This window comes from Vanellus vanellus (genome assembly GCF_965231255.1).
Source record: "Vanellus vanellus genome assembly, chromosome: 7".
In the NCBI taxonomy this organism is placed as follows: domain Eukaryota; kingdom Metazoa; phylum Chordata; class Aves; order Charadriiformes; family Charadriidae; genus Vanellus; species Vanellus vanellus.
Genome location: NC_138912.1, coordinates 5,668,708 through 5,694,043, shown reverse-complemented (window position 1 = coordinate 5,694,043; position 25,336 = coordinate 5,668,708). Strand labels below are relative to the sequence as shown.

General features: G+C 36.6%; 1 protein-coding gene across 6 annotated transcripts; it reads left to right on the top strand.

Moving 5' to 3' along the window:
* Positions 1-1,054: 1,054 nt before the first annotated feature.
* Positions 1,055-25,336, top strand: PLEKHA1 (pleckstrin homology domain containing A1; the record flags this gene model as incomplete). Of its 6 annotated transcripts, none has more annotated exons than XM_082486192.1 (12): positions 1,055-1,195; positions 3,844-3,900; positions 5,354-5,399; positions 7,298-7,395; positions 10,144-10,275; positions 11,918-12,061; positions 12,988-13,056; positions 17,152-17,216; positions 18,070-18,133; positions 19,364-19,453; positions 20,563-20,637; positions 22,801-25,336. In XM_082486192.1, the coding sequence occupies 12 exons, from the start codon at positions 1,055-1,057 to the stop codon at positions 23,128-23,130; spliced, it is 1,311 nt and encodes a 436-aa protein (XP_082342318.1). In that variant the 3' UTR covers positions 23,131-25,336. The 6 variants fall into 6 exon arrangements, with proteins under 6 accessions (XP_082342318.1, XP_082342321.1, XP_082342320.1 ...); XM_082486195.1 differs by having other exon boundaries at positions 20,597-20,637; positions 22,801-23,103; XM_082486194.1 differs by having other exon boundaries at positions 20,597-20,667; positions 22,801-23,103.

Sequence of the window (25,336 nt, the reverse complement as noted above, 5' to 3'; positions counted from 1 at the left end):
TGTCATATTAATATTTTTGCACATGTAATATTTCTGAGTTTAGTAACAAAATATAAAGAGGACTGAACTGTTTCTTTCCTGGTCTGGGGAAAATTGGCATCGACCTGATTTTTATAATATTTAAATGTTGGTTTATTGCCATTTTTAGATAAGTATGCAAATTTATCTTTGGTCTTACAAGGCTGGCTCTTAAGGTAAAAGGACTCTCCCGTAAAATAAAAGGAAGCAAAAAAATGATGCAATAGCCTGCAGTAAGACAGAGCCATAAAAGGTAAAGCAGGCAAAATGGGAATAGGTGGTCAACAGTACAGATTTTTATTTATTTATTTTTAAAAGCAAAACAAAAAATATCCCCAAACCCAAACTAAAAAAAAGAACCTACCGCCCTCAAACTTAGTACCACGTGGATATTGAGGATTTCAGTTCTGCACTAGCAAGTGCGTCCACATCTCTGTTGCTGCCCATGCAACTTCATTTTGAGTATTTAATGTATAAGGATGAAAAGATGTCTATTCTTAGACATTGTTAAACATGAAGTTCTTTTCGTAGGAGAAAAGAAAAATGCGAACAATGTTTCTAAAAGCCTTTTTGTTCAATTTGCTTAGGCAAAACATAAAAAATCATGTTGGACAGTAGAGCTGCTGACAAAGATCCTTTCTTGACCATGAAAGGCAATGTCAAAGAAGGAAGTGTAAACCTACCATTATCTCAACTTTGCGAGTTGTGAAGGAGAATCTTTGATTATTCTTTAGTGATCTTGTAAAAGCTAATCTTGATGCTCATCTACTGTTAACCACTTGTAGCTTTGCACTTAGGGTATTAGATATCCTAAGTATAGGCTTCAGAGAATTAAGAAAGACCTTCCAAAAATTCAGTGGTAGTGGGGGGGAAACAGCTACGCTTCACTTATTCTTCTGTAGAAACTTCTTTAAGCTACTAGTTGAAACTGCTCAAAATGTCATGGGTAGGCACAGAACAGTCTTAAAATTAGTAACAAGGAACTTTGCTTAACTTCTGTGCTTTTTGTTCTGCAGTGTGATGTTCAGGGTCAGAAATGCCTTATGTGGATCGCCAGAATCGCATTTGTGGTTTCCTAGATATTGAAGAAAATGAGAATAGCGGGAAATTTCTGCGGCGGTACTTCATTCTGGACACACGAGAAGACAGTCTGGTGTGGTACATGGATAACCCACAGGTGAGATGTTCTTGGCAATAGCTATCTGGCTTCTATCAATTTAAACTTTTTCAGATTTTTAACAAATTTACTTAAGAAAAACGGGGTTTAATATTAGTTTATGGAGCTGGAAGCTAGGGGAAAAAATTAGTTATGGAAGTGAAATAATTGTAAATCAGTGTTTCTTCTTTGCTAATATGTATAGTCTCTTAAAGAAAAAATATAGTTCATATTTCTATTTAAAACATTACCTAATGCACTTAATAGTAAAACATTAAAAACCACTCAAACACCCGTGAATTGCCAGCATATGGAATCTAAGTATTGACAGGAGATTTAGGGATCAGATGGGAACCTGAATTTGATCCCACATATAAATCGATCATTAGTTTGGAATTGTGATGTGCTATATTTGTTTTCTATTAAGTGTCTTGAGTGTGCACTACAGGTTCTCGCAGGCACCAGGTAGTGCTATGTAATATAACCAGATGAGCTATAGTGAAACCTATGAGTTTCACTACACAGGTCTTTAACCTTTATGTGGAAGTACGTGCAAGTTTTCCTTGCATTGCCCGGGCCAGTTAGCTGTTTCATATTACTTTACCTCAATAGAATTGGTCATTGAAAAGCAATTTCTAACGATGCTTGCAATTTCAATACAGTGTGAATAGTATATGAACGAGGAAAGCTTGTATCCATCACGATGGACAGCATCCTTTATATAAAAGCTACTTCTACAATGTACACACATCAATGTATTTTCAGGCATAGGGGAGAACAGATAATTGCTACAGGTTTGGGTACAGAGACAGTGAAAGCGTAGGATCTAGGTCAGCTGACAACTGTCTGCCAGAAGAATATCTGTGAACCATTCTGCCAGGAAGACCAGAGTTAAAATGCAGTAGAAGTCTACTGTTCAAAGGAACCAACAGAAAAAAATTTAAACAATGTGCAGCTCGATGAATGTGACTTGTGGCTGAAGCATTTAGCAGTTCTTACTGAGGAGAAAAAAAAATTTCTGGAAATAAGTGAGACTTCAAATGTTTGATGTCAATGAGTGATATGAAGCAATACTTTTTTTTCAGTTTCTCCTATGATGTAACCATGGCATGTGGGCAAAAACTTGAAATGCTATAGAAAGTGCAATTCTTCAGAAATCTTAAGACTAATTATATTTGCAGTGCACGCCTCTTAGAGTTACTAGTTTAGGCTTTCTTATCTTTTTTTTTTAATATTACCGTTGATGGGCAAATGAAAGGGTGCCTTGCAAGAGGCAAGTTTAAGCTTCTTGATTTTCTTCCATTGCTTTAGTTTTGAAGAACAACAGAGTTTTAAGAGATCCACTGTGTGGAGACCACTATTCATCTTTGAAGTGATGAAACTCTTCGTATAGGATGAGTCTACAGTGTGTGCAGAACTTCACTGGGCCCTTTGTTGCTGACAGAAGCACTCTATTTCTGTCTGTGAGAATCAGTTCAGCTGTTCAAAGAAATAATGTTTTTAAGTCCACCATTAACCACATGTTATTATCCTAATATAAAGATTATAAAACTGGTGTATGCTGGGATCAAACTCGTTCTGATAAAGTAAAACTTAAATTTATTTATTTGGGCAGAATGGGAAGACTTTTTAAATTAAATTTCAGTGTTACCAATCTATTGTAAACCTAACCTACATTTTACCTTTGAAATATGAATGGAATATAAACCAATTATTTATCTGCCTTTCTGACTCTGGGTAGCATTAGGCTCCTCTTTGCCATGTAGAAGTTTATAAGGCACTATGGAATAATGAAGAGTGCTTTAGCTGCAGAAGGGGTCAGCGAGCAGATGCAGTACCATTTTTATGGTCTCCCGTGCTGATACTGTAACATAAAGGGCCATTTTCAAAGTAAAAATTGTAATGGAAAAAGGTATATGGAAAACAATGCTCTCTTTAAAGGAACAAAATTAGGAAGACTGTGCCATCAGAAACAGTTAATAAAAGTTAACCATGGTTTGTGATGCTCAGTTCTTTAACTGTTGTGTTTGTAGGCTACTAGCTCGTTGTGAATAGCAATGTAAACGTTAGTGTGCTAAGCAAGGAGGTAAAAACAACGGAGGTATGTGCAAGGTACAGATTTAATATCTATCCAAAAGACTGCAAATATGCTTAGACTTAACTGCAATTTAGGAAGTATCATGGACTTTCCCTGACATAACTTTAATATTAAATCATAAGACTATGATTTTTAATCCATTTTGGAAAATACATGAGACGGCCTTTGAAGTATCTGACATAATAGATGAATGTCACTTTTTGTCCTTTCCGCCTGCCCTGGTCAAAATACATAAGACGCCAACATCTGTTAAGGAAAAAGTATTCTTTCCGGATTTCCTGGATGCAGACCTGCAAGAATCCTTTTTCCTCTACTGAAATACATAAACCTCTGAAACAATTACGATTTGTATTGTTTCTAGCAGTCTTTCTGTTTTTAGTTGATTAACAGATGTGTGTATAATAAACAAGTAGTTTAGATCCTGTTTCAAGCATACATTGTGTATTGTCTATAAAAACACATAGGATTTTCTTTTGTTTGTGGAATTGAGTTATTTGCTTTTTATGCACAAACACTGACTGTGATATGAGAATAAACTAGTTTCACTTTTGTAACATATGATTTGTTTCAGAATCTTCCCTCTGGATCTCCACCTGTGGGAGTCATTAAACTTACCTATATTTCAAAGGTAAGACAATATGTAAGACACTTGTTGCTAAACTTTGGTGATAACTACCAAGAGCTGTTTCTGAAGGCCTCAACTTTAGGCAATTTTGAAGGCCTGTTACATAGCGCATGGGAAACTTTTTGCTTGTATGCTACTTCTGAATTTTAGAGAAACGTTGCAAATGCTTCAATAGTATCAGGTTAAAAGAACAGACTAATTATTGTGTTGTCTAGGTTTGTTTTATCATTTCAAGTGTCAGCTCTTTGTGCTGCGTAGAATTAATATTTCTGAACCATTTGTTTCAGTTTCTGTATGAGTATTTCAATTCCAATTAGTATTGGAGAAAAGACAGGCCACTTATGAAGTGGAAGATAAGTCTTTGGGTGTGATAGTCTGCAAGTAATAATGGTCTTTAATAGATAGACCAATTTCTAGAAAATATTAGTTCTGCATACACTCACTTCCAAATACGTCTGAAAGAAAACTGTGAACTAAGAAAGTCTTCATGGGTAAATTTGTAGCAGATACTGCATTAACAAGTAAGTGGGGAAAAACAATTGACCTTCTCTTGTCTTTCTGCTCATTTCTTTTCCTTCCATTGCTTTTCTTGTTGTCATACTGCGTGTCCCCACCTTCCTCGTTTTGTTTCTTTTTTATTCATGTAAAAGGCATCATTGATGCTGGTTATATCATGAGCACAGAAAAGTCTGTGGAGACCTGCTTATGTCCTTCATGGTTTCCTTCTTTTACGCTTGCTTTGCCTCAGACCTTGCCATTGTCATCTTAAGACACTTGAAATGTTGTATCTCACTTCTAGTGGGAGCAGGGGGTGGTCACTGGTGCCTTTGCACCTGTGTGCACCTCTGAAGGCAGCTCGAGTGTCTCCTGTGCAGAAGCTCTGTCTAATTTTTCCATAGCTCTTCTAGTTACATAGTACATGGGGGTTGTTTCTGGCCAAAAAAAAAGTTTTGGTGTGAGAGGCTGCTTTGCCCTCTCCCCCAACCTTGATAAAAGTGCTCTATAATGTAAAAAAGGCAATGCCTCTCTCTCAAAACAGGATGCCCACTTCCCTCCTCCCCCGACACTGCAACATTTTAGAGGCTCCTGAAGAAAAGTAACTATTACTATTTTTATGTTAATTAACCAAAATACCACTGTCCGTGAATTTTTACTTTGGCTGAGATGTAGAACTTCAAAATGGAAGTGTTTTGTTTTCAGATTTCAACATTTTGTCTGGTAATGGATCCTTAAACTTAAGAAGTAGGAACATATGGCTTAAGCAGTCTTCTTACCATAGGTTGCATGTCTTGAACTGAAATTTATATAGTATTTTTTATTATGTCTGTATATCTTTATACCTAACAAGATTGCTTTGCTGCTAATCTTCAAATTTAACCACTTGAGAAAAAAATTGTGATACCTGATGTATGTTTTGTATGTGCAGTGATATTTATAATCTTAATTTCCGTACTAGGTTAGTGATGCAACCAAGCTAAGGCCAAAGGCAGAATTCTGTTTTGGTAAGTTCTTGCATGTAACATGTGCATTAAGTATGTTCATCAGAAATTTGAAACAAAGATAACATTCTGCATTTCTGTTACTAGATACAGCTGGTGGTGTATTTTTTGAAAATAGCTTGTATTCGCTTTTTCTTCTTAAGTACAAGGGAAATGTTGGCTTCTTTGTAAGGGGTTTTGTGGCTTTTCATATTGCAGTGTAATGAGTGAGTGAGTGCTGTTTTTCAGATGTTTGAAATTTTTGAGGCATTAATAAGCTAATCGAAAATGATGGGTGTTTGCAGAAACATGGTATGCCTGTAAGCTATGAAGACAAGTAATTTAACTATTTTAATCTACATTACTGATAAGAGTTGATTTAATTGATCTAAAAATACTGTCAGCCAATGCTCTTACATTAAGTTTCAGCCTCTATTGCTGCACCAAAGAAAAATAATTTGCTTGGGATACTTTCTAGGTTTATTGATACTTAAACTTGTTTAAACTTGGGTAAAACTTTAGCTAATCGTAAGAGCCCCTTCTAGTCTTTTTTAGATCTTTTTTTTCTCATGAGTAATTTGTCCAGAACTTAGCATAATTCCTGTCCTTTGCCGTGTGCGGTGTTTTACAGGCCCAGGGAAGGCTGCTCCACCAGACTTGTGCAGTCTTTGTGTTGGAGCACTTTGTAAATCACCCTGTGTGTAAGGCTTCAGGGAGTCTAGACTAGTACATAGCGTGTCAATTCAGTGCCATCTACAGATTCTTCTGCACATGCATGTGTAGAGGTGTTTGTCTTCATGAGCTGTAAAGTTGCTGTTGTCTGTCGGCCAGCTCTAAAAAGCCGTAATGGTCCAAGATGCTTTTCATATTTCTGATTTATTAAAGCATTTTTGATACTCTTTCGAGGAAAAACTTGCATTTATTGTCTTTTGATTTAAATACCGGGAATCGTTGTTTCAGTCAACTCATTTTACACTTCTGTATTTTGATTTTATACTTGCATATAATAAAGTTTGCTTTAAACCATCCACTTTAGAGAGAAGGATGATAGAAGAGTAAAAAGTATCTGTTTCTGGCATGTGTTTGCTGTTAGCAATGACCTGAAGAACTATTATCTTACATGCAGATCAGTGAAATCTGTTCAGACTTTAGCTGCAATGCTTCAGAGTTCTGGGAAGCTTTTGGTCACTGTTCACCTTAAAACTAATTTCAAGATAAGTTCTTAGAGGAGTTTGTGAGAAACCTAGCCACGATTATTTTTATTTGTTTTTACTGTCACACAGAAGTATGTTTGTCCTTTTTGGATAAAGGTATGCTAGTTGTTGCCAGGTAGATATATAAGCTTACTTAAAAATATGCTTGCTTTGCCAAGTCACTAATATAAAATAAAGTTTAAAGTTGTTTTGTCCTGAGCATCGTCTACTTAGTAATCAATACTGATTTTTCCGCAGTTAAAGAAAAAATCATAAAAATCGGTGATCATAATTATGTTAATGTATTTGTTGCAAAGGATAACCGATAGTGGTCAGAGGATTAAAAGGAGAAATTGTAGACATCCCCAAGTATAAAACTTTGTTGCCTAGGGAAAGTGAGAAAAGGGAAATGGAGCTGTAGAAAATTCTGATAAAATTCAATGCTTTATTTCTATGTGATAAAAATAATTTAAGAAATTCTGTATGATGCCGTTAAAGTGGGGAGCTTTAAAAAAAAAAAAAAAAAAGAAAAACAGGGTTGTTTTTCTAAGATAAGGCAAACCTGTCAAATGGATATATGTATCTTAAGATGACTTTTTAAAAAGAAATGCAGCAGAGAGCTTGAATAATTAAACTGGATTTTCCATCTGAAATTGCATCTTTTAATGATGGTGTTATGTTTGCTCTTAAATTTTAGTGTTGTTAACTTTTTGTATTGGTTTTTACCAGTTATGAATGCAGGGATGAGAAAATACTTTCTACAAGCCAATGATCAGCAGGACCTAGTTGAATGGGTAAATGTTCTGAACAAAGCTACCAAAATCACAGTAAGTGGTTTAGCTGACATTTAGCAATGCTTTCAAATGTTGACTGTCTCAAGGTGCTTAAATGTAACCTTTGCCTCCAGTTTTTATGCTAGTCTTTTTTTAGTTCTACAAACAGGTAGAACTTGGCTTGGCTTTCCAAGGCTTAGAGAAACTGTACAGAACTCCCCCTAAACTTGAGTTTATTTTACCTTTTCCTTTGGATATTGGACAAAAATGTGATTAACTTTTTCATTACAGCGTATGATGTTTCCTAATAATTTAAAATTAACCATACACATTTAATATTAATTGAAATATCCAGAAGACACTTGCAAGCAAGGAAAAGATACACTTATATTTGTCTGGTGTCAAAAGTTTCTATTTCTTAAAGTATCACTGAAATAACGAGCAAACACATCATGCCATGTTCCAAAGGCTCTCTCCTGATTTCAAGTAACATCCGTTCAAAGAAACGTTAATGCATTCTTCTGGTATGTGTTAAGTTACTTTTCTGGTTTGTACCAGGACAGCTTGTTATCACCTGGTAGAAAACCCCATGTATTACATCAGTCTTTTCAGGAGGCAGAAGTTATAGTTTTTGTTAGCTCTCCAGTTCCAGGGGAAGTGATGACATGAACTGTTTTGAGAGCATACCTTTACAAAGAAGGGGTTCTGAGCATGTGTGTGCATATTTGTATTTGTTGTCAGTAACTTTCTCATTTTTAGGTTGTATAAGGATGTTTCCATGAGTTGTTTGCAATTTTTTTTCATGTAGCCCTTTCTTTGGAGTTAAAAATGTTACTACTAATAAAAAAACAGAAACACAAAGCCTGCTCGCTTGGGTTTTTTCAAATGGAGGACACACCACAACCAGGCTTGAATTGTTTCCGTTCAAAAAATAATGGGGTGAATAAAGAATTAATTGCATCAAATTAGAATTTAGTCTGAAAGCTGTTTATCGTATGTTCAACTTTCATTCTAAATGGCTGGTGAAATCATTAGTATTTTTTGTCTTTGAAGGAACAAGCCTTTGCGCTGTTATTCTGTTCAGAGGTTATTTAGTATGGCCAGTGATTTAATCAAATAATTAAGATCATTCTATTATTAATTTTCTTATGAGCATTACTTGCCGTAGATTGTAATTCTCCAAGATTCGCTGCGTTTTTAGTACTCCGAGTGCCGATAATTTCAAAATAACTGTGAACCTTTGCAGTCTAGCACATTGTGTACCTATTTGAGTAATATTTGAAAGTGCATTCATATGAGCAGGTGGTTGTGGGTTCGGTCTGTAACATTTTAAGTAGGAGTTTGTGACGGCTGAAGCGCTTATCCATAAAGCTGTAGCTACGAGCCCCTTCCCTTGAAAGGCTGAGGCCCATGGTCTGTGTGCACTAGGAGGATGTCTTGTCCTTCAGCCCCAGACATGGCTGTGAGTGGAGTCCCCTTGTACCAGCGCTAGCAAAGCTGGGCGTTGCACAAGGCTGAGGGGATGGTGGAAGTGAGAGAGTGACGCCACAGCTGAGCAAGCTGCTGAGTGCCACCTTCACTTGGCCAGGAGGAAGCTGTCCCAGGCTGACATTTGTGCTCTCAGGACTGGTTGTACTTCTTTGCAGACTGTTTTTTTTTCTTTTTTTTTGGTGAAATAAGCAGTCCTGGGCATAGGAACAAGAATCACGGCAGACTATAAAGTAGCTTTGGTTTTGTCCAGATAGTTCAATGTCAGGTTTTGAATGTGCCACAGTCTTGCATTGTAATTCACTGTATAAGGACAATTTGCATGTCCCTTCTTTCTGAATGAATTTGGATGTCCTATGTAAATACCCAGTAGGTTGCTGGCTAGGATATTTTGGTGTGAGACTCTTGATCTCTTCTTGATGAAGTCAGTTCAAATTTACTAAATTAATATTAGGGGTAAAAGGATAAAGGAAAATGTCTTAGGTAGCCAGTTAGTACATTTCTTAGGTTACGGATGTTTACTTCTTGCACAAACTCAGAAATTTGAGTAAACACTTTAGGTCAAAACACTTACTGGGAAATAAAATTCCTGTGGTGTTTTGATTGCTTTAATTCCACCGTTGAGAGAATTAGCTAATCATAAAGTGGTTAGAGTTGGAAGGGACCTTAAAGATCATCTAGTTCCAACCCCCCTGCCATGGGCAGCGACACTTCCCACTAGGCCAGGTTGCTCAAAGCCCCATCCAACTTAGTTAATGATAGTTAGAAATAGGTAGTTAGAGTAATTTTGGACAGATTTTAGTAATATATGTAGGAGGCGGTACACAAAGTCTTCATCCCAACTATTGGAATATGAGTGCAGATGTCATGCTGGTCAGGCATCCTGTTTGACAAAAGCCGTGGTACTGTAGCCGTGTATTTATGGCCTTACTGTGCTAGCTTTGCAGGCACTGGGGCGTCTCCGGTCTAAAGCACTTTTTGCTAAAACTGAAAGCAAGTGAAAAATAAAGAACCGGTTCTTCTACAAATTAGCAGTGCTTCTTCAAGATCAAATATAACACTTATGGCAAAGCTGGGAATTGATTTTTAGATTTCAAGACACCTGGTGGAATGTCTTTATTGGCACCAGTTTTCTTCTCAGAGCTAAAGCGTAGCCATTGCAACAAATTCTCATGCGAGCTATTTCTAGCTTTTTACAATTAGAGAACATTTGTTAAATCCTGCTGAAGACAAATTAAAAATGCTTGAATAATGATTAGGTCTTTCTTCAGGTCTTCATAAAACTTATGTTAATTATGATATTCCACTTTTCAGGTACCAAAGCAGTCTGATCCTCTGTGTCAAATGGATAATGCAAATCGTCAAGCTGAAAGCCCAGGTGGAAAGAAGCAAGTGTCTTACAGGACAGAAATTGTTGGCGGTGTTCCTATCATTACACCTACCCAGGTAATACCTTTAAAACAAGTGTGGTTTTGTTTGATAGAGGAAGCTTTGTTTGACTGGTGAGAATAGGTTATGTATCACAATATAGCTGTCGGCTTCTCACCTTGCTCAGAGGACTTTGATATGCACCTTTTATTGATACTGACTGGTATATTTTCTTTTTGAGAATTTTATTCCCTTTATACAGGATTATAGAGAACTATACAAGACTGTAAGGAGTTATTTGAGTATTGATTTTTTTTTTTTTTTTAATCACAGGTATCAGTGTGCTGAAAATGTCTTTTTGTGTGCAAATTAATTGTTGGTGTTAAAAAGGCAGAACTTTGGCATTGTTAACTGTCAGGAAAAGTGGGTAAAAAAGGATGTGATTAAGTCAGCTGATTTAATATATGCACCATGTTATTAGAGGTAGTGAGGATGGCAGCAGATTAAACTATTGCAGAAGGGTCTTAGGAAGTAGCATGTGAAGTGCAGTGGAAATAAATGTGCCATAAGGGATTCTGGGAAAAACAATCTTAGTTTTAATAGAAAATACTAGGTTGTGAAATAAGCATTTTCACTTGATTGAGAGGCAAGAGTTACAGCCACATTATGAAAGCATCATCTCAGTGTTCAGTAACAGCAGAGGAAAAACCCACAGATACTGCACATTACTAGAAAAAGAATAAGGAGCAAAACAGAAAACATCTTTGTTGCTGTATAAATCCTGTCTTTGACCAGAGTTTGATTACTGTGTCCAGCTTTTTCCTCCTCTTAAAATCTAGAACTGGAAAGGTTCAGAGAAAGATTTTGAGGACGATTGGTCCATGTGGAATGATCTAAATATGAGGAACAATTGAGTTAGGCTAGTACTTCTCCACGTTCAAAAGAAATAACTAAAGGAGGATGTAAGAGCTCTATAAAATCACTATTGACAGAAGTGGATGGTGTAAATTTTCTTTTCCACTATAAAAGCTATGGGCTTTTAAACAAAGCTTATGGTGTAACCAGGTGAAACAAAGGGAAGGAGTTCTTCTTTCAGTGAGTAATAAAATATAAGGCACTCCATGCCAAAAGATGCCATGGATGCAGGAAACTTTTCTGAGTTTGAGAGATTGGACAAACTCAGGAAGAAGGATCTATGCAGTGTTAAAGATATAGACCTGTATTTGTTTCTGGGAGTTCCCTGAGCTGAAAATAGCTATAGATTGGATTAATAGCATGTAAATGGCATGTATACACCTGAACTGCATTTAAAAAGTTGGTGAATTCTGATGTGTCTTATGGTCCTAGAAAAAGCTTTTTCTTTGCGGTAGTCACCTCTAGTGTTTTGCCCTTAAAGTCATGTTATGAGCTTGCACTAAATACATGCACATGTTTTGTTTTTAGGTCTGTTACATTCTTCATTCAGTGTCTGTCAATATTGTTTGAGACTATTCAGCACTTTCGTAGTGTAGTTTCTAAATGGAGCTTGCTCAACGAGAGTCCTTGGAGAGTCTCATTAGTTATCTAGAAATCAGTTGAAATATTTTATCCATTCAAACAAATTGGAAATGGAGTTTGTGAGCACAGGATGATACAGTTCTTTCCTGTTACAACTAGTATAGTTATTCTTTGACCTTTAGAAAAAACTGAGAATGTTCTGAACTTTCCTGCTTTTTTCTAGAAAGAAGAAATCAGTGAGTGCAGTGAAGGGGGTGATAGGAATTATTTGAAAAGGTCACAAAGTCACCTTCCATATTTTACTGCTAAGCATCCCCCGGATAATGCTATTATCAAAGCTGGCTACTGTGTAAAACAAGGAGCAGTGGTAAGTATTTGAGATCAGTGTGTTTCGTTAATCAAGAGCAAAGGTCCTAAGGTGGTAGTTCAACTTACCAAGTAGATGATTAAAAAAAAAGTAGTTACCAGTAACTTTAGCCATCCTTAATATTGTCAGTAGTGCTAAAGATAAAACTTATCCTCTGGTAGCATGTAATTTATGTCTGTGTTGCTTCTTTTCATTACTTTCTTCAGTGCAATGTTGTTGGAGATGTTTTGGAGATGAGAAGTTGTGTGCACAGACACCTTCATCTAAATTAAGGCAGAATTTCAATGTCTGCATGCTTTTTAAATCACTAAAATATTCATAAAGCAGTTCAGAGGAAGAATTGTACAATTTGTCAGACTGATTAACACAAGTGGAACTAATCACATGATGCCTTGCTAAAAGAAGGAGCAGATAGTTAAGATTAAGCAAGATACGCATGCTTTGTGAGTCCTCAGATTCATTTTATCTTGTATTATGAAGCTTCTTTTTGTAATGTGTCTTTTTTTAGTTAAAAAAACCTAGAAACCTTTAATGTACTGTCTTTTAGCCTTTCTTATGGGGTATTTGTGCAGCTGAGTTGCTACAGTTTCAGTGGAGATTGTTGAAAAATTTTTGAAAATAGATTGTTGAAAATAGTAGTTTCCAGAGTGTCTAATTTTTCAGTTTTCAAAAAAAAAAAAAAAAAACAACTAATTGGCCAGAGTCTGGCAGAATTCTTTTGGCGGCACTATATATATATGCAACACAAATATATGTACTATGTAAAAATGATAAATATTATAGTTGAGTATGTATAAATAAATAGGCATTATACAATATCATATAGACTGGAATCATAAATATATCAATATATAAGTAGTATATAACATGTAAGTGTATTTTTATTTTTTTTATGTAAAACATAAATATTTATTTTCCTTTGACAGATGAAGAACTGGAAGAGAAGATACTTTCAGTTAGATGAAAACACAATAGGATATTTCAAGTCTGAACTGGTAAGTTTCCAAATACGTGTTGTTCTCCAGTGATCCTTGCAAGAAAATCTAAGGAAATATGCTTGTATTTGAAAAATGTGCAGTGCTGATCCTGCAACTCTTAGCTCTGTACTGTAATAACTTTTAATGATTGGGAAGAATAAAAGTTAGCGGGGTGACTGTTAAGTCAAACTTCAGTCTTCTGTTTGGGAACCTGTCTAGGGCACTGAAGAACAGTAATAGGATATATTCTACAATCACCCTGATTTTTGTATTACTGTCTTATGCCACTTTGTACTGACATATAATTAATTGTGGTTTTAGAACAGCTGATCGTTATGCAGAGAGGCAAAACTGTAATCTTCCAATTCTTAATTTAAAGTTAGGATTATAGGGTGTTTTATCTTATAAACGATGGGATCTTTTCCCACACAGTTTTCACCAGGGCAGCCAAGACATACAAAGAACTGCTGTTCAGAAGCAACACTTAGAGTTTGTTTCAGTTTCACGATCTTTCTTCCCTACTCATCGCTCTTGAACTTTTTGACCAATTTTGACCAAGTGTTAAGTGCCTTCTGGCTTCATTTAAACATGAAGTGGCTGGTACTGGAGACAGTCTGTTTACCCCAAAAAGGAATCCCACACTTAGTAAACATGAGAACATTTGTACATGAAGAATAAAGTCTGAGTTGTAGAGTGTTACAAATCAAGGAGAAGTGAGTTTACAGGCTGTCCTGGTTTGAGGGTCCAAAGTGTTAAGAAGCCAAATTTCAGGCTGTTTTTGAAGAGAACTTTTGCTTTACTTTTAATGAAGGAATACAACAGTAACAAGAGTTTGATCTTACATCGTTGTCTTTGTTAAACTGTCAGAATAACGTCTGACATGTTGCCTATAATAAACCCTCTATTTTCATTTTAAAATAAAATCTGCGTGCAGATTGCTCATGAGTAAATTCTGATTCTCTGAAGAATTGAGAGAGTATACTAGAAAGCTGGTAGAAATGCATACACTTTTAGTGTTTCATCATGATCCTTTCCAGTTTATTAGAAATAAACAATATAAAATCTTGTAGTGTCCTCTATTCTTCAGGCTAATATCCCCTTGCTGTACTTTGAGGAAAGTACTGGACTGACCAGCTGTCAGACATCAGGGAAGTAGATCCTGCTTCACAATTTTTACTGAAATAGTGTTTTTTTTTTTTCCATTGTAAGAGTCACCCCTCTTTTCAGGGAAGTACGTACTGAATAGATAGAGAATATAGTACGCTGATGATACCAAGCTGTTTGGCAAGGTAGACGCGCTGGAGGGGAGGGATGCCATCCAGAGGGACCTGGACAGGTTGGAGAGGAGGGCCCAAGGCAACCTCATGCAGTTCAACAAGGCCAAGTGCAAGGTCCTACATCTGGGTCAAGGCAATCCCAAGCACAAATACAGGCTCGGCGGGGAATGGCTGGAGAGCAGCCCTGAGGAGAAGGACCTGAGTGTGCTGATTGACGAGAAGCTCAACATGAGCCAGCAGTGTGCGATCGCAGCCCAGAAGGCCAACTGTATCCTGGGCTGCATCAAAAGAAGTGTAGCCAGCAGGTCAAAGGAGGTGATTCTGCCCCTCTACTCCCCTCTGCTGAGACCCCACCTGGAGTACTGCATCCAGCTCTGGAGTCCCCAGCATAAGAAGGACATGGACCTGCTGGAGCGTGTCCAGAGGAGAGCCACGAGGATGATCTGAGGGCTGGAGCACCTCACCTATGAGGACAGGCTGAAAGAGTTGGGGCTGTTTAGCCTGGAGAAGAGAAGGCTCCAGGGAGACCTTATTGCAGCCTTCCAGTACCTAAAGGGGGCCTACAGGAGAGCTGGGGAAGGACTTTTTACTAGGGCATGTAGCGATAGGACGAGGGGGAATGGCTTTAAACTGGAAGAGGGAAGGTTTAGATTAAACATTAGGAAGAAGTTTTTCACTGTGAGGGTGGTAAGGCACTGGAACTGGAACAGGTTGCCCAGAGAGGTTGTTGAGGCCCCATCCCTGGAGGTGTTGAAGGCCAGGCTGGATGTGGCCTTGGGCAACCTGGTCTAGTGGGAGGTGTCCCTGTCTATGGCAGGAACTTGATGATCTTGAAGGTCCTTTTCAACTCTAAACCATTCGATGATTCTATAGTGTCCTTCTATTGGATTATAGTGGTTAATCAAAGAATTCGATGGTTAGGAGATGTAATCATGGTAATCAAGTTTCCTTTAGTTTCAAACAATCAGATCTGCCTTGTTTGAAACATACACGTTGGAGACACTTAGTCTGTATTGTAAAGGGCAAAAGTTTCACACAGCACAGCTCACCCAGAAGAAAACAACAACTACAACAACTTAACCATATATCCATTAGACTTTGTTTATCTCCTACAAACACAAAAAGAGTAAAGTGCTTTCTTCTGAAGATTTCAAGCAGTGAATGATTTCTCTCAGTGATGTGTGGGATCTCTGTTTCCCTAATAATCTCCTGTTCCTAACAAGAGTAACACAAAGATTGGAGAAAAGTTCAGTAGTGATTGTTTGTCATGCCTTTGTGGTTAAGAAGGCTATGTCATGAAGGTCATATTCAGCTTCTAATTCTGGAAAACTTCTTTCTGTTGGACTTCAGTTCCCAGTAGCTGCAGTCTTCAGTCAAGTATGGCTCTTACTTGAAGTTAGTTTGTCTTGGCAGCCAGCCTGCTCACCAGTACTTCAGATAATTCTTACTGAGTATCTTGAGATGCTGCTGTTTGGCATCTGTAGAAATATATCTGAGTTCTCTGCTCTCAAAAGTGAAAAAAAAAATGTTTTTTAAAATTGTTTCTGTGTTTTTGTTGTTTTTTTTTTTTTTTTTTTTTTAATGTGGTTGGTTGGTGTCCTGCCCCTTCCCCCCCCTTAATGATCTCCTCTTTTCAGTTTGGGGAAGAGCCCATGCCAGTCTTCAGGGGGAGCATAGGGAAATATGGGCAATATCAGACTTGGAAGATTATAATTTCTGAGCTGAGGTCTTCCCTGCAACAGGTGTCTGTATTCCAGGCATGATCTTGCAGTTCATGTTTGATGTATTACTTTGAAAACTCTGTTGTAATGGATGAGTGAACCTAGGAAGAGCGGGGGGGGAGGGAGAGGGGGAGGAGAAGAGGGGCAGAATAACTGAAAACACCGAGTTTTAAACTCTGAACATCTGATCTGCGATAGAGACAAGTGTTTTAATGAAAACTGAGGGAGGTTATAGTTGAGTGACATTCGCTGTTTGCTCTAACAACATAAATCTCTGAAGTATGTGTAATAGAAGTTGTAGAGAAAGTACGCATTCCGGAGCTGACAGCTTTTGTTTTGTCTGTAAGCTGAAACCAACTGGAGTAGTCCATTGTAACATTGCTTAAAGGAAACACATTAGGAGATAAAATAAGTTGTTGTCTGTTTGTGTTTTACTGCAACAACCACAGAAAAATCATAGTATGTATGACATTATGTTGTCATGGCAAAAGTGAAAGTATTTCTGTTTGAACGTTCTCACTTTTTTCCTGTTGTGTGAAACTTTGACAGAATTGTAACACTTATTTTTGTTAAGGTAACAGAACTTTTGTGTGCTTTAAAAATACTTGCTTTTTTGCAGGTCTTGGTAGAATTGATTTCTATGTATTTTTAATTGTATTGAGTATAGGATACAATTAATCATACTTAAAGCCATGTCATGCAGTACAATTAACAAAGCATCTTGTATCATAGCATTTCATAGAAAATGAATATAGTCACGGTTTTACTGAAATAAGCTGTTTGAGGCCAGATTCAACTTTCTGATCTGGTTAGGAGAAGGGGACAGGGGTGGCTGTCTCCATTATGGTAAGGTGAACGAATGTGTTTGAGGTTTTTTTAGTTCTTGATTTCACCTCCTCTTCATTGCCAGTGTCATGCTTGGTTTAATACTTACAAAAGCAAATTAAATTTCTGTTGACATCACCTTTTGCATAAGTGACTGCCTTGAAAGTCACTCATTTACATAAGTCTGCTGCCATCAACTGCCCTGACCTCTGGCTTTTTGACTATATTCTAGTTGTTAGATATGCTCTACTGAAATATTTTTGCTTTTTTTTTTTTTTTTTTCCCCCTAGGAAAAGGAACCTCTCAGGGTTATACCACTTAAGGAGGTCCATAAAGTTCAGGAATGCAAGCAAAGGTGAGGAGAGAAGCACTGATGTGGTTACATGGGATGTGGTACACTGCTTTTTCATGGCTAGACTGCTCACTGGAAACGGCGGCGAACTTTTTAATAACTTTTGTTGATGTATGCATGTGTGATACTCTTTACTTATAGGACAGCAAGTAGTTTTGTGCATAAAATTGGTTTTGAGGGTTCTGTATTGGTGTGTGTTTCAACTTTGTAACGTTCAGTAGAATGTAAATGCATTGGACAAGGGTGGAACAAAGGAGTATCATGTAATCATGCGTTAGAGATGCATGGGTGCTGGCTGATTTGAGGCAGCAATTTTAGGAGTCTCTATTCTGCTTATATAATCTCTAAACCTTTAGAGGATGTTACCTTATGTTAAATGTCTGAATGTAGATGAGAACAAACTTCTTCCTGCTGTTTCCCTCCCACCAAATGGCAATATACTAAGGAATTAATTGCACTTGTAGTAGGGTTGGTTTTTTTTTCAGTAGGCTACTGCTTAGGACTAATACTTTGCGAAGACATAGCAAAATATAAATGTGAAACTTCATAGAAATTTGACTATAACAATAGATATTTTTTAAACTTAACATGATTAACATAGTTTAGAACATTCCAATTAAAAATATATATATAGCAGTACACATGCCACTGATAAAGAGTCTTAGGACTAAAATGAGTAAGAGAAGATGGCTTTCCTTTTCTACTTGGTATTTACCAAAAAACCCAACAGTAGAGTGATAAAGACATGCAAAGGTCTTCAGACAACAAATGCTCTGGTTCTCTGTACATCTTAGAGTGCTTTTAGAATAGATAGTTGAACTTGCTGTTGATGTATCTCTGTGTGTTTCATTTACAGTGATATAATGATGAGAGACAATCTCTTTGAAATCGTAACAACTTCTCGAACCTTTTATGTACAGGTAATTTCTTCTTTAAACTTTGGGCAAAACCAGGAGACTGCCATAGTCAAAGCAAAGAAGCACTGCTGTTTTGCTTTTTAAGTTGTATTTTAGCTATGCCATGATTTTCCAAGGGAATATAATCTTCATTATGTTTCAGAAAGATGCATATAAGAAATATTCCACGTAACAGCAACTGTTATGTTGTTGGTGTATGAAAGCAATAAACAATAAATCCTAATGTGATTTTGTTGGCATTCGGGTGTTCAGATTCTGTAGGATCAACTCAATATTTAAAAATTTTATTTTGAAGTAATGAATTTTTGTGTAACAGTTGAGTTCTCAGATTCAAGTTAGTTGCCACATTGAAATATCTACTAAAGCACAGCAACATTTAGATTTCAGTACCTATTTGGTAATATGTACCCATATGCACTGTATTCACTGCTTCCTTACCATGTTATCTTTTAAATGTTTGGATATAATGCAAATCACAGACTTGCTTTTCCTAGCTCTGTGAGAATGTGATGCTCATAGCACTGGAAATATTTTTAGAGTTTCTCTTGTAGGATCAGAAAGGTCTGTGTAGCCTAATGCAGGCGGTGGTGCCAGATGCTGAGTTATAAGCTGTCTTATGGCTGAACATAATTAAGTGACATGCTGCAGATGTTTCTCGCTGGGTGAATGTGCTAGTTTAATAAAGCTGCAACCTAATTAGGAGATAGCTTTAGCTTTTTATCTGTCTTAATCCCAGATGTGCACACCCTTGGTATTCACTCTTAATCTATTGCATCTTTGTTCGATTGTTGCTCTGAGTAAAACGTACAGCTGACCCCTAACAGAGACTGATTTTTATTTTGCTGTAACTCTTCAGTAACTACCTCATAGAAGTAAAGTGCAACAGTGACTGAAAAGTACAGAAGTTATGTCATTGGCCAAAGTCTGCTAAGAGGGGTCAGCAGATCTCCTGTAAGAATTTCTGGGGGTGCTTTAATTTTTTTGTTGTTGTTGAAAGTAAAAATTTGAGCCTACAGTATGCCAATTTCTTGCTTACTATTTTATATAACTATATACATATAGTAAATTCAGGATAAGATTTTGAGAAATGCCGGGGTTAAGAAATGGAAGTCCCTATGGCTTTAAATAAGACTACTAAAGTAAGGTAAGGGTGTCGTTTTAATGCAGATGGTCAGAATACTGGGAAAACTGAGAGCCGATTATGTTAAATATAACACATATTGTTTGATCCAGGCGGACAGTCCAGAAGACATGCACAGTTGGATAAAAGCAATTTCTGGGGCCATTGTGGCACAGCGGGGACCTGGAAGATCAGCAGCTTCCGTATGTTATTCTGAACCTCAGAGAAAATGTGATTAGTTGATGTTCACTTGTGCTCATGAAGTTCTAGCTGTTTTTCCCTTTGCATGACCTCTATCCTGTCCTGTAGTAACGTAGCATCTTTGCATGAGCTTTCATACAGGCTGGCATAAAATATTTTGCATTTTTAATTGAGTGCTTATCTTGGTCTTAAATGTATGTAACTTTATGTGCATTGTATTGCCTTGAATGTGTAGATAATGCAAGTGCTAACCTAGAACATCTCTTCAGTATGATCTTTGTCACTATGCTGCTACTGGTTTGGAAGTAAAATTGAAACTTTCTAATTCCTGCGAGGTATTTCTGCTAATTGCTGAGTTTTGCAATCAAATGACAATATCCTATTTTTTTTTTTTAACAACTCTAATAAATTCTCATTCTCGGTTGTTGACAGTTTATTGTATATGCAGATACAGATTCAAATTTAAAGTTACTTCTCTAAAAGATCTCTGCCCGCATGAATTAGTTTTTGCTGTTGGAAATGTAGTGTGAACACCATCTAGCACTACTGAACTGAGGCACTGTGACAAATCTTATTATTTGTGAAGCCGTATGTGTGCCAGCACCTCATATGAATGTGCATTTACGCTGTATTAGATGTTCAGTACAAAGTACGTTAACTTGCGAAAACTTGCGACTGTAGTGTCACAGTGTCTCCAAGTATGTCCAAATTTAACAAATGGAATACTTTACAGTTCAGATGCTGCAAGCTATGGTTTTCACTTTCTGGCTATGGGATGTTTTGTAATAAGCTGAATATATCATTACCCCATAATCTGAGGTCTAATAATTTAAATCTGGCTTTTGACTACACATTTGCATTGATACTGTGTTTCTGTTAACTCAATCAAAGCTCTAAATTATTTTTTGCAGCTGGGAGCAGCTTCATGCTTTTAAATAAATCTTCCTTTCATAAATTTTGTTTCTTTGTGGGGCAATGAAAATATGCAGATAACTTTTCTTTGTGTATGACTTTTTTTTTTATTTGTGGGGCTAACTGAGCAATCTGGCTATTACTGTCTGCATTACTACTTTCTTTTTTCCCCTCTCTTCTCTTCTTTCCCCAAGTGTAGGTTACTCTAATCTTAGCTTTGCACTGTGTTCCAGATGCGGCAGGCCAGAAGGCTGTCGAATCCTTGTATACAGAGGTATACATCAAGAACTGGTGAATGCAGCACGTATGTGGGCTCTCATGTAAACTTGCCTTCTTAACAGAGGGCTAGGACTAGAGACTAATTTGCACTATAAAACACTAAAAATAATGCTACCTGTTGTCGTTACCATTACTGAGAACTAACTCATAAATTATATCATTCACTTACAGGTTTGCACTGTTTTTTCTTACTTTTAAAATAATTGGAAATTAAAAATGGCAAAAACACTTATTTATACTTCAAAGCATACTATATATTTAAATGTAAGTTATATGATGTCATTTTAATAGGAAAGTATTAAAACTAATTTGCATGAGAGTTCATATTTCCATTTTACTTTACATTTTTTTTGAAACTGCTCAAAAGCAAAATTAAATTTAAGCTACCCACAAACTAATACAGATGCGTGCACACAAAAAATGCACGTTGTAACTCTAGTAATTGGAAGGATAATATTGTAGCCTGATTTGCATGGCTTGTAAGTCTCTGCATGAAACTATTAGTTCAAATGTAGAAGTGTTACAATGTATAATCGGTACACTGTTCAAAGCAGTACGCCTTAGGAGTAATAGAGCAGCATAGTCCCTTGACTGAAATTACAGTCAGTGTGGGTAGTAAAATCTAAGTATCCTTCAGTTCAATTTAGCAAAATATTTATTTTAGAAATCTTGTCCTAATATCCATTACTTTTGTCCTATTTGTTGATCTAAAATTATTACTAGTAAGAAGAATATAAATCACTGAGTTGTATGTTCTAAAGCAAATGTTTTTCTTAAAGTGGACTACCAAGTCAGGTATGAAATAAGGCAATGTAAATAATGTGAAATACTTCACTGAAATTGAATACAAAACTGAAGTCCAAAAAAAGTTGCACAGCTTCTTCATGCAATAATATTAGTTAATTTATAAAAAGAAATGCAATAGTACTTGGCAGAATCCATTATGATTAAATTTATGAATTCATGTCATAGCATTCTAAAAGACATTTGGAAAACTCCTGTGAAAAAATAAGTATTTCATTTAGGATGTATATTTGCATCTTGGACACACATCTGATGATTTGTTTGCTAATAAATGTGCTTGAAAAGTGACTTGATTTGTGTGCACACATGGGTTCGCAGATTTCTTTAGTTCACATACTAACACTGGTGATGGCAGAAGTGGCAGCAGCTACAGCTCCTAATGCATGTAGAGGGAAGCGTTCACTGCATCATTGCACATCATTTTGATCGTATCATTTAACACTATATCCAGCGCTGTTTTCAATATCCCTAGGTATTTGAGACATCCTTACAGAATTGATAGATACGATGCAGAACCCGAGGAATTTTTTTGTTCTGGAAACGCAGCTGTAGGTCAGGCGGGATATCCTAGGACATCTAAATTGACACTATCCCTATGCTTTAGACATCTAAACCACTTCTAGGTAGTCAGGGAACTTGTTTCTATCAGTCAATACATGGTGGAAGATTATTTTCACAGTATCAATCTAATAGACTTATGTAAAAGTCAACAGAATGGCAGTTAACAATACTAAACACAAAAAAAACCAACTTGACAATTAGAAGGAATATCTTAAAGATCAGTTTGTTTTGTAGGTCCGTTAACTTTGGAAATTGTTATACAGTCTTGATAGGATAAATAGTTACTGCTGTTGTTTGGCCCCTGGAACAAATTGGGGAGATTGTTACTGTTCCCTCTTCTTGGGGTACCATGTTCATTACTTCAGGATTTAGGGCATGAGTGCCTGATGTGCATGAATATGTTTGAATACATTTTTTCTCTTGGAAAGATGTCACTTTGGTGTTTAAAGTGCATATCTTCAAAAGGTTAGTTAACATCTTAGTAAAGTTAGAAGCTTCAATTTGCTGGACTGCATTATAAAGACTGAAGAGCTGCTGAGCTTGATTTGAGAAATTTAATTTCCTCAAATGAAGAAACTGATGTTGCTGTCACATACTGCTGTAAGCTCACATTTAATAATACACCACCTTGAGAAAGCACCTGCCTCCTGCTGTTGTGGCTGATGCTTCGCTTTGTGTATTTTCTGTCTTGATTTTTTTTTTTTTTTTTTTTTTTCCTGAGAGTGAAATCTGAAACTGCATCTTTCCAACGTGACGTCGATGACTTCATCTGACATGCGCTCTTCTTTTCCAGGAGCATACCGAGTCTGCTTCCGAACCCAACCATGCTCTCCGTTCTGCCGTCCCAGCCCCAGCCACCTCACATTCCACAGCCGCTCACGGCAGCCCTCTGGTCCCAAACCCTCACGCCAAATACCCTGCCTTGGAGAAGCGAGGATTTCACGAATCTTTTACCAAGGCCAAGCCAGGGAGCTACAAGATCCAGGTTGTCGCTCCAAGAGAATCAGCTTCCAAAGTGACTGAACAGGGCCTCTCAGAACCCCAAAGTAAAAATGGCACTCAGGAACAGGATCCTGACCTTGTGGATCTGGATGATGCAAGCCTTCCAGTTAGTGATGTGTAGTGATGGAAGTGTTTGGAGAATGATCCCTTTGTTCGGTCCTCTAATTTCCTTGCTCGGACTTTTAACCAAAGAAAATTATAGGAAATGAGAACAAAAAACCGGAACACTGATTTTTATATATATGTATGTGTGTGTTTCTGTGCACACATGTGTATATATAAAGTTTGTATATTGCCTTTCAGCTGAGGGTCAGAAATGGACCTTACGCATTTTCTCAAAGCCTGATAGTAAATCACTTACTAGGGAGGGGGCCAACCTGCACTATTTAGAAGACAAAAAAGCAAAAGACAAAAAAGCAAAAGACAAAAACAAAAAAGTACTTCTGCAAGTAAGCAAGGTACCAGCAACTTTGCATTCCTAATCTGGCAAACTTACTAAATTTACAACTAATGCTATACTGTGGAGAACTTATTGCCAACAAATGTGATTACTTAATTTCATTTTGAACTACAGTAAGATTTTGGGCATAGATGAGAACGATTTCTCTCCATGAATTTCAGATACCAGGAAATGCACAAAATGTTTTTTTCTATTCTTTAGGATCAACAGTGTCAACTGATTTGTTATCAGAACAAGAATTCTGAACTCCCTTGGAATTCTAATTATGGTGCTGTAAAATTTCCACTAAAATAATATTTTGAATAGTCAGCCTATTTTTGATGCACTCCTAAAGGTGGGTTATAACTTTTTGCACATTTGGATTTTAATGGACTGCATGTAATGGTGTTTTGGAGGGGGGAGAAGAGAAATTGGACTTTTGAATTTGGACACTTTAGATCTTTTGAAGTAAGTAGGGTTTATATTGTGTTACATTAGGCTTTGCAGCAATTATTTTTCTTAAATGTCTAAACATATCATTTGATTACTGTTTTGAGAATGGTTTTCTTATCAGTGCTTTGTGGACAGTTCTTGTTTCTGTACTGATCAGTGGAAGACCTCCTCATTTAGTTTTGTCATTATTGGTACTGAACTGTTCATAGTCATGCAATTGTGGCCTATAACTTTCGGTGCACTAATAATCGTAAGTGCCTGTGTTTTTTCTCACATTGTTGAAACACTTTTGGATTAGTTATGTACACAAACCATTTTTAATGGTTTTGAACGTTGGCTTGGAGTTGCTCTGAATGGCATAGTTTGAAACAGCTATTTAAAATAGAAAACTTATGCTAGGGGTACCAGGGTTCTGGTATTGCACCTACTAGCTGTGCAATATATGTTTTTTAAAAAAATGAGTATTTGTTGTTTGTGTACACTGTGTTATGGGGCTTTCAGTGATGCAAATGAAAAGAACCTTTACATTTCAAGTATTGGATTAAGTTGTGTGTACTTTTCATCGTTTTTGAAAAATGTTTGCTTTAATCAAAACCCCACAAATATCTCATGCTGCTGCTTATTGTGATTCAGATTGTCCAGCTTTGTGATACTTTTTTTGTCTACTGGAACCTAAGATACATATCATACAAGTCCATCTTCTCTCCAACTTCCAAACGGACTTTCTGCTTGAGAGATATGGATGGCTTTACCACAATAATTTGTTGATCCAAGGATAGAATAATTGGTGTCATATAAGAATGAAATATAATCTAATTCCAAACCCTTCAATTATATCAGCACCTTCTTTTTTTTTTTTTTTTTTTTTAATTTCATCCATAAGCTAACTAACTGCTGTCTTAAGGCAGTGGTGTTTGTAAGTTACTGGTTTTGTTTGACTCTTTGGATATATGTGAAACTAGCACAGAATTGGAAGTTACTGTAAATGTCTGAACTAGTATTGTAGATTTTACCTTCTATAAAGATAAAACAGTAGCTCTTTAAAAGCTTATTTTTTCACAAGTGCATTCTGTGTGGAAGACACTTAGCATTGAAATATTTTTACTGTAGTCTAATATCTGAAATCACTTCTGGTACAGCTTTCACACTGCATGTTCATTTTATTATATTTTGGTATTGGCAATTTTACACATTGGGTGGAGGTAAAGCAGCTCCATTATGGGACTTATAAAAAGAGGAAAAAAAAAAAAAAAGAAAAAAGAAAAGAACTACTGTTGTAGTTCAGTAGCATAGGGAAATATTTGTGGTTGGTAATTGTCAGGGTCTCCTATTTATCAGTACTTTTATAAATCTATGAAAATTGTTAAATTATTTTAGAAACAGTGCTGTAAATATGTCACATTTAAATTGTCAATAAATCAGTTTGGGTAACTTA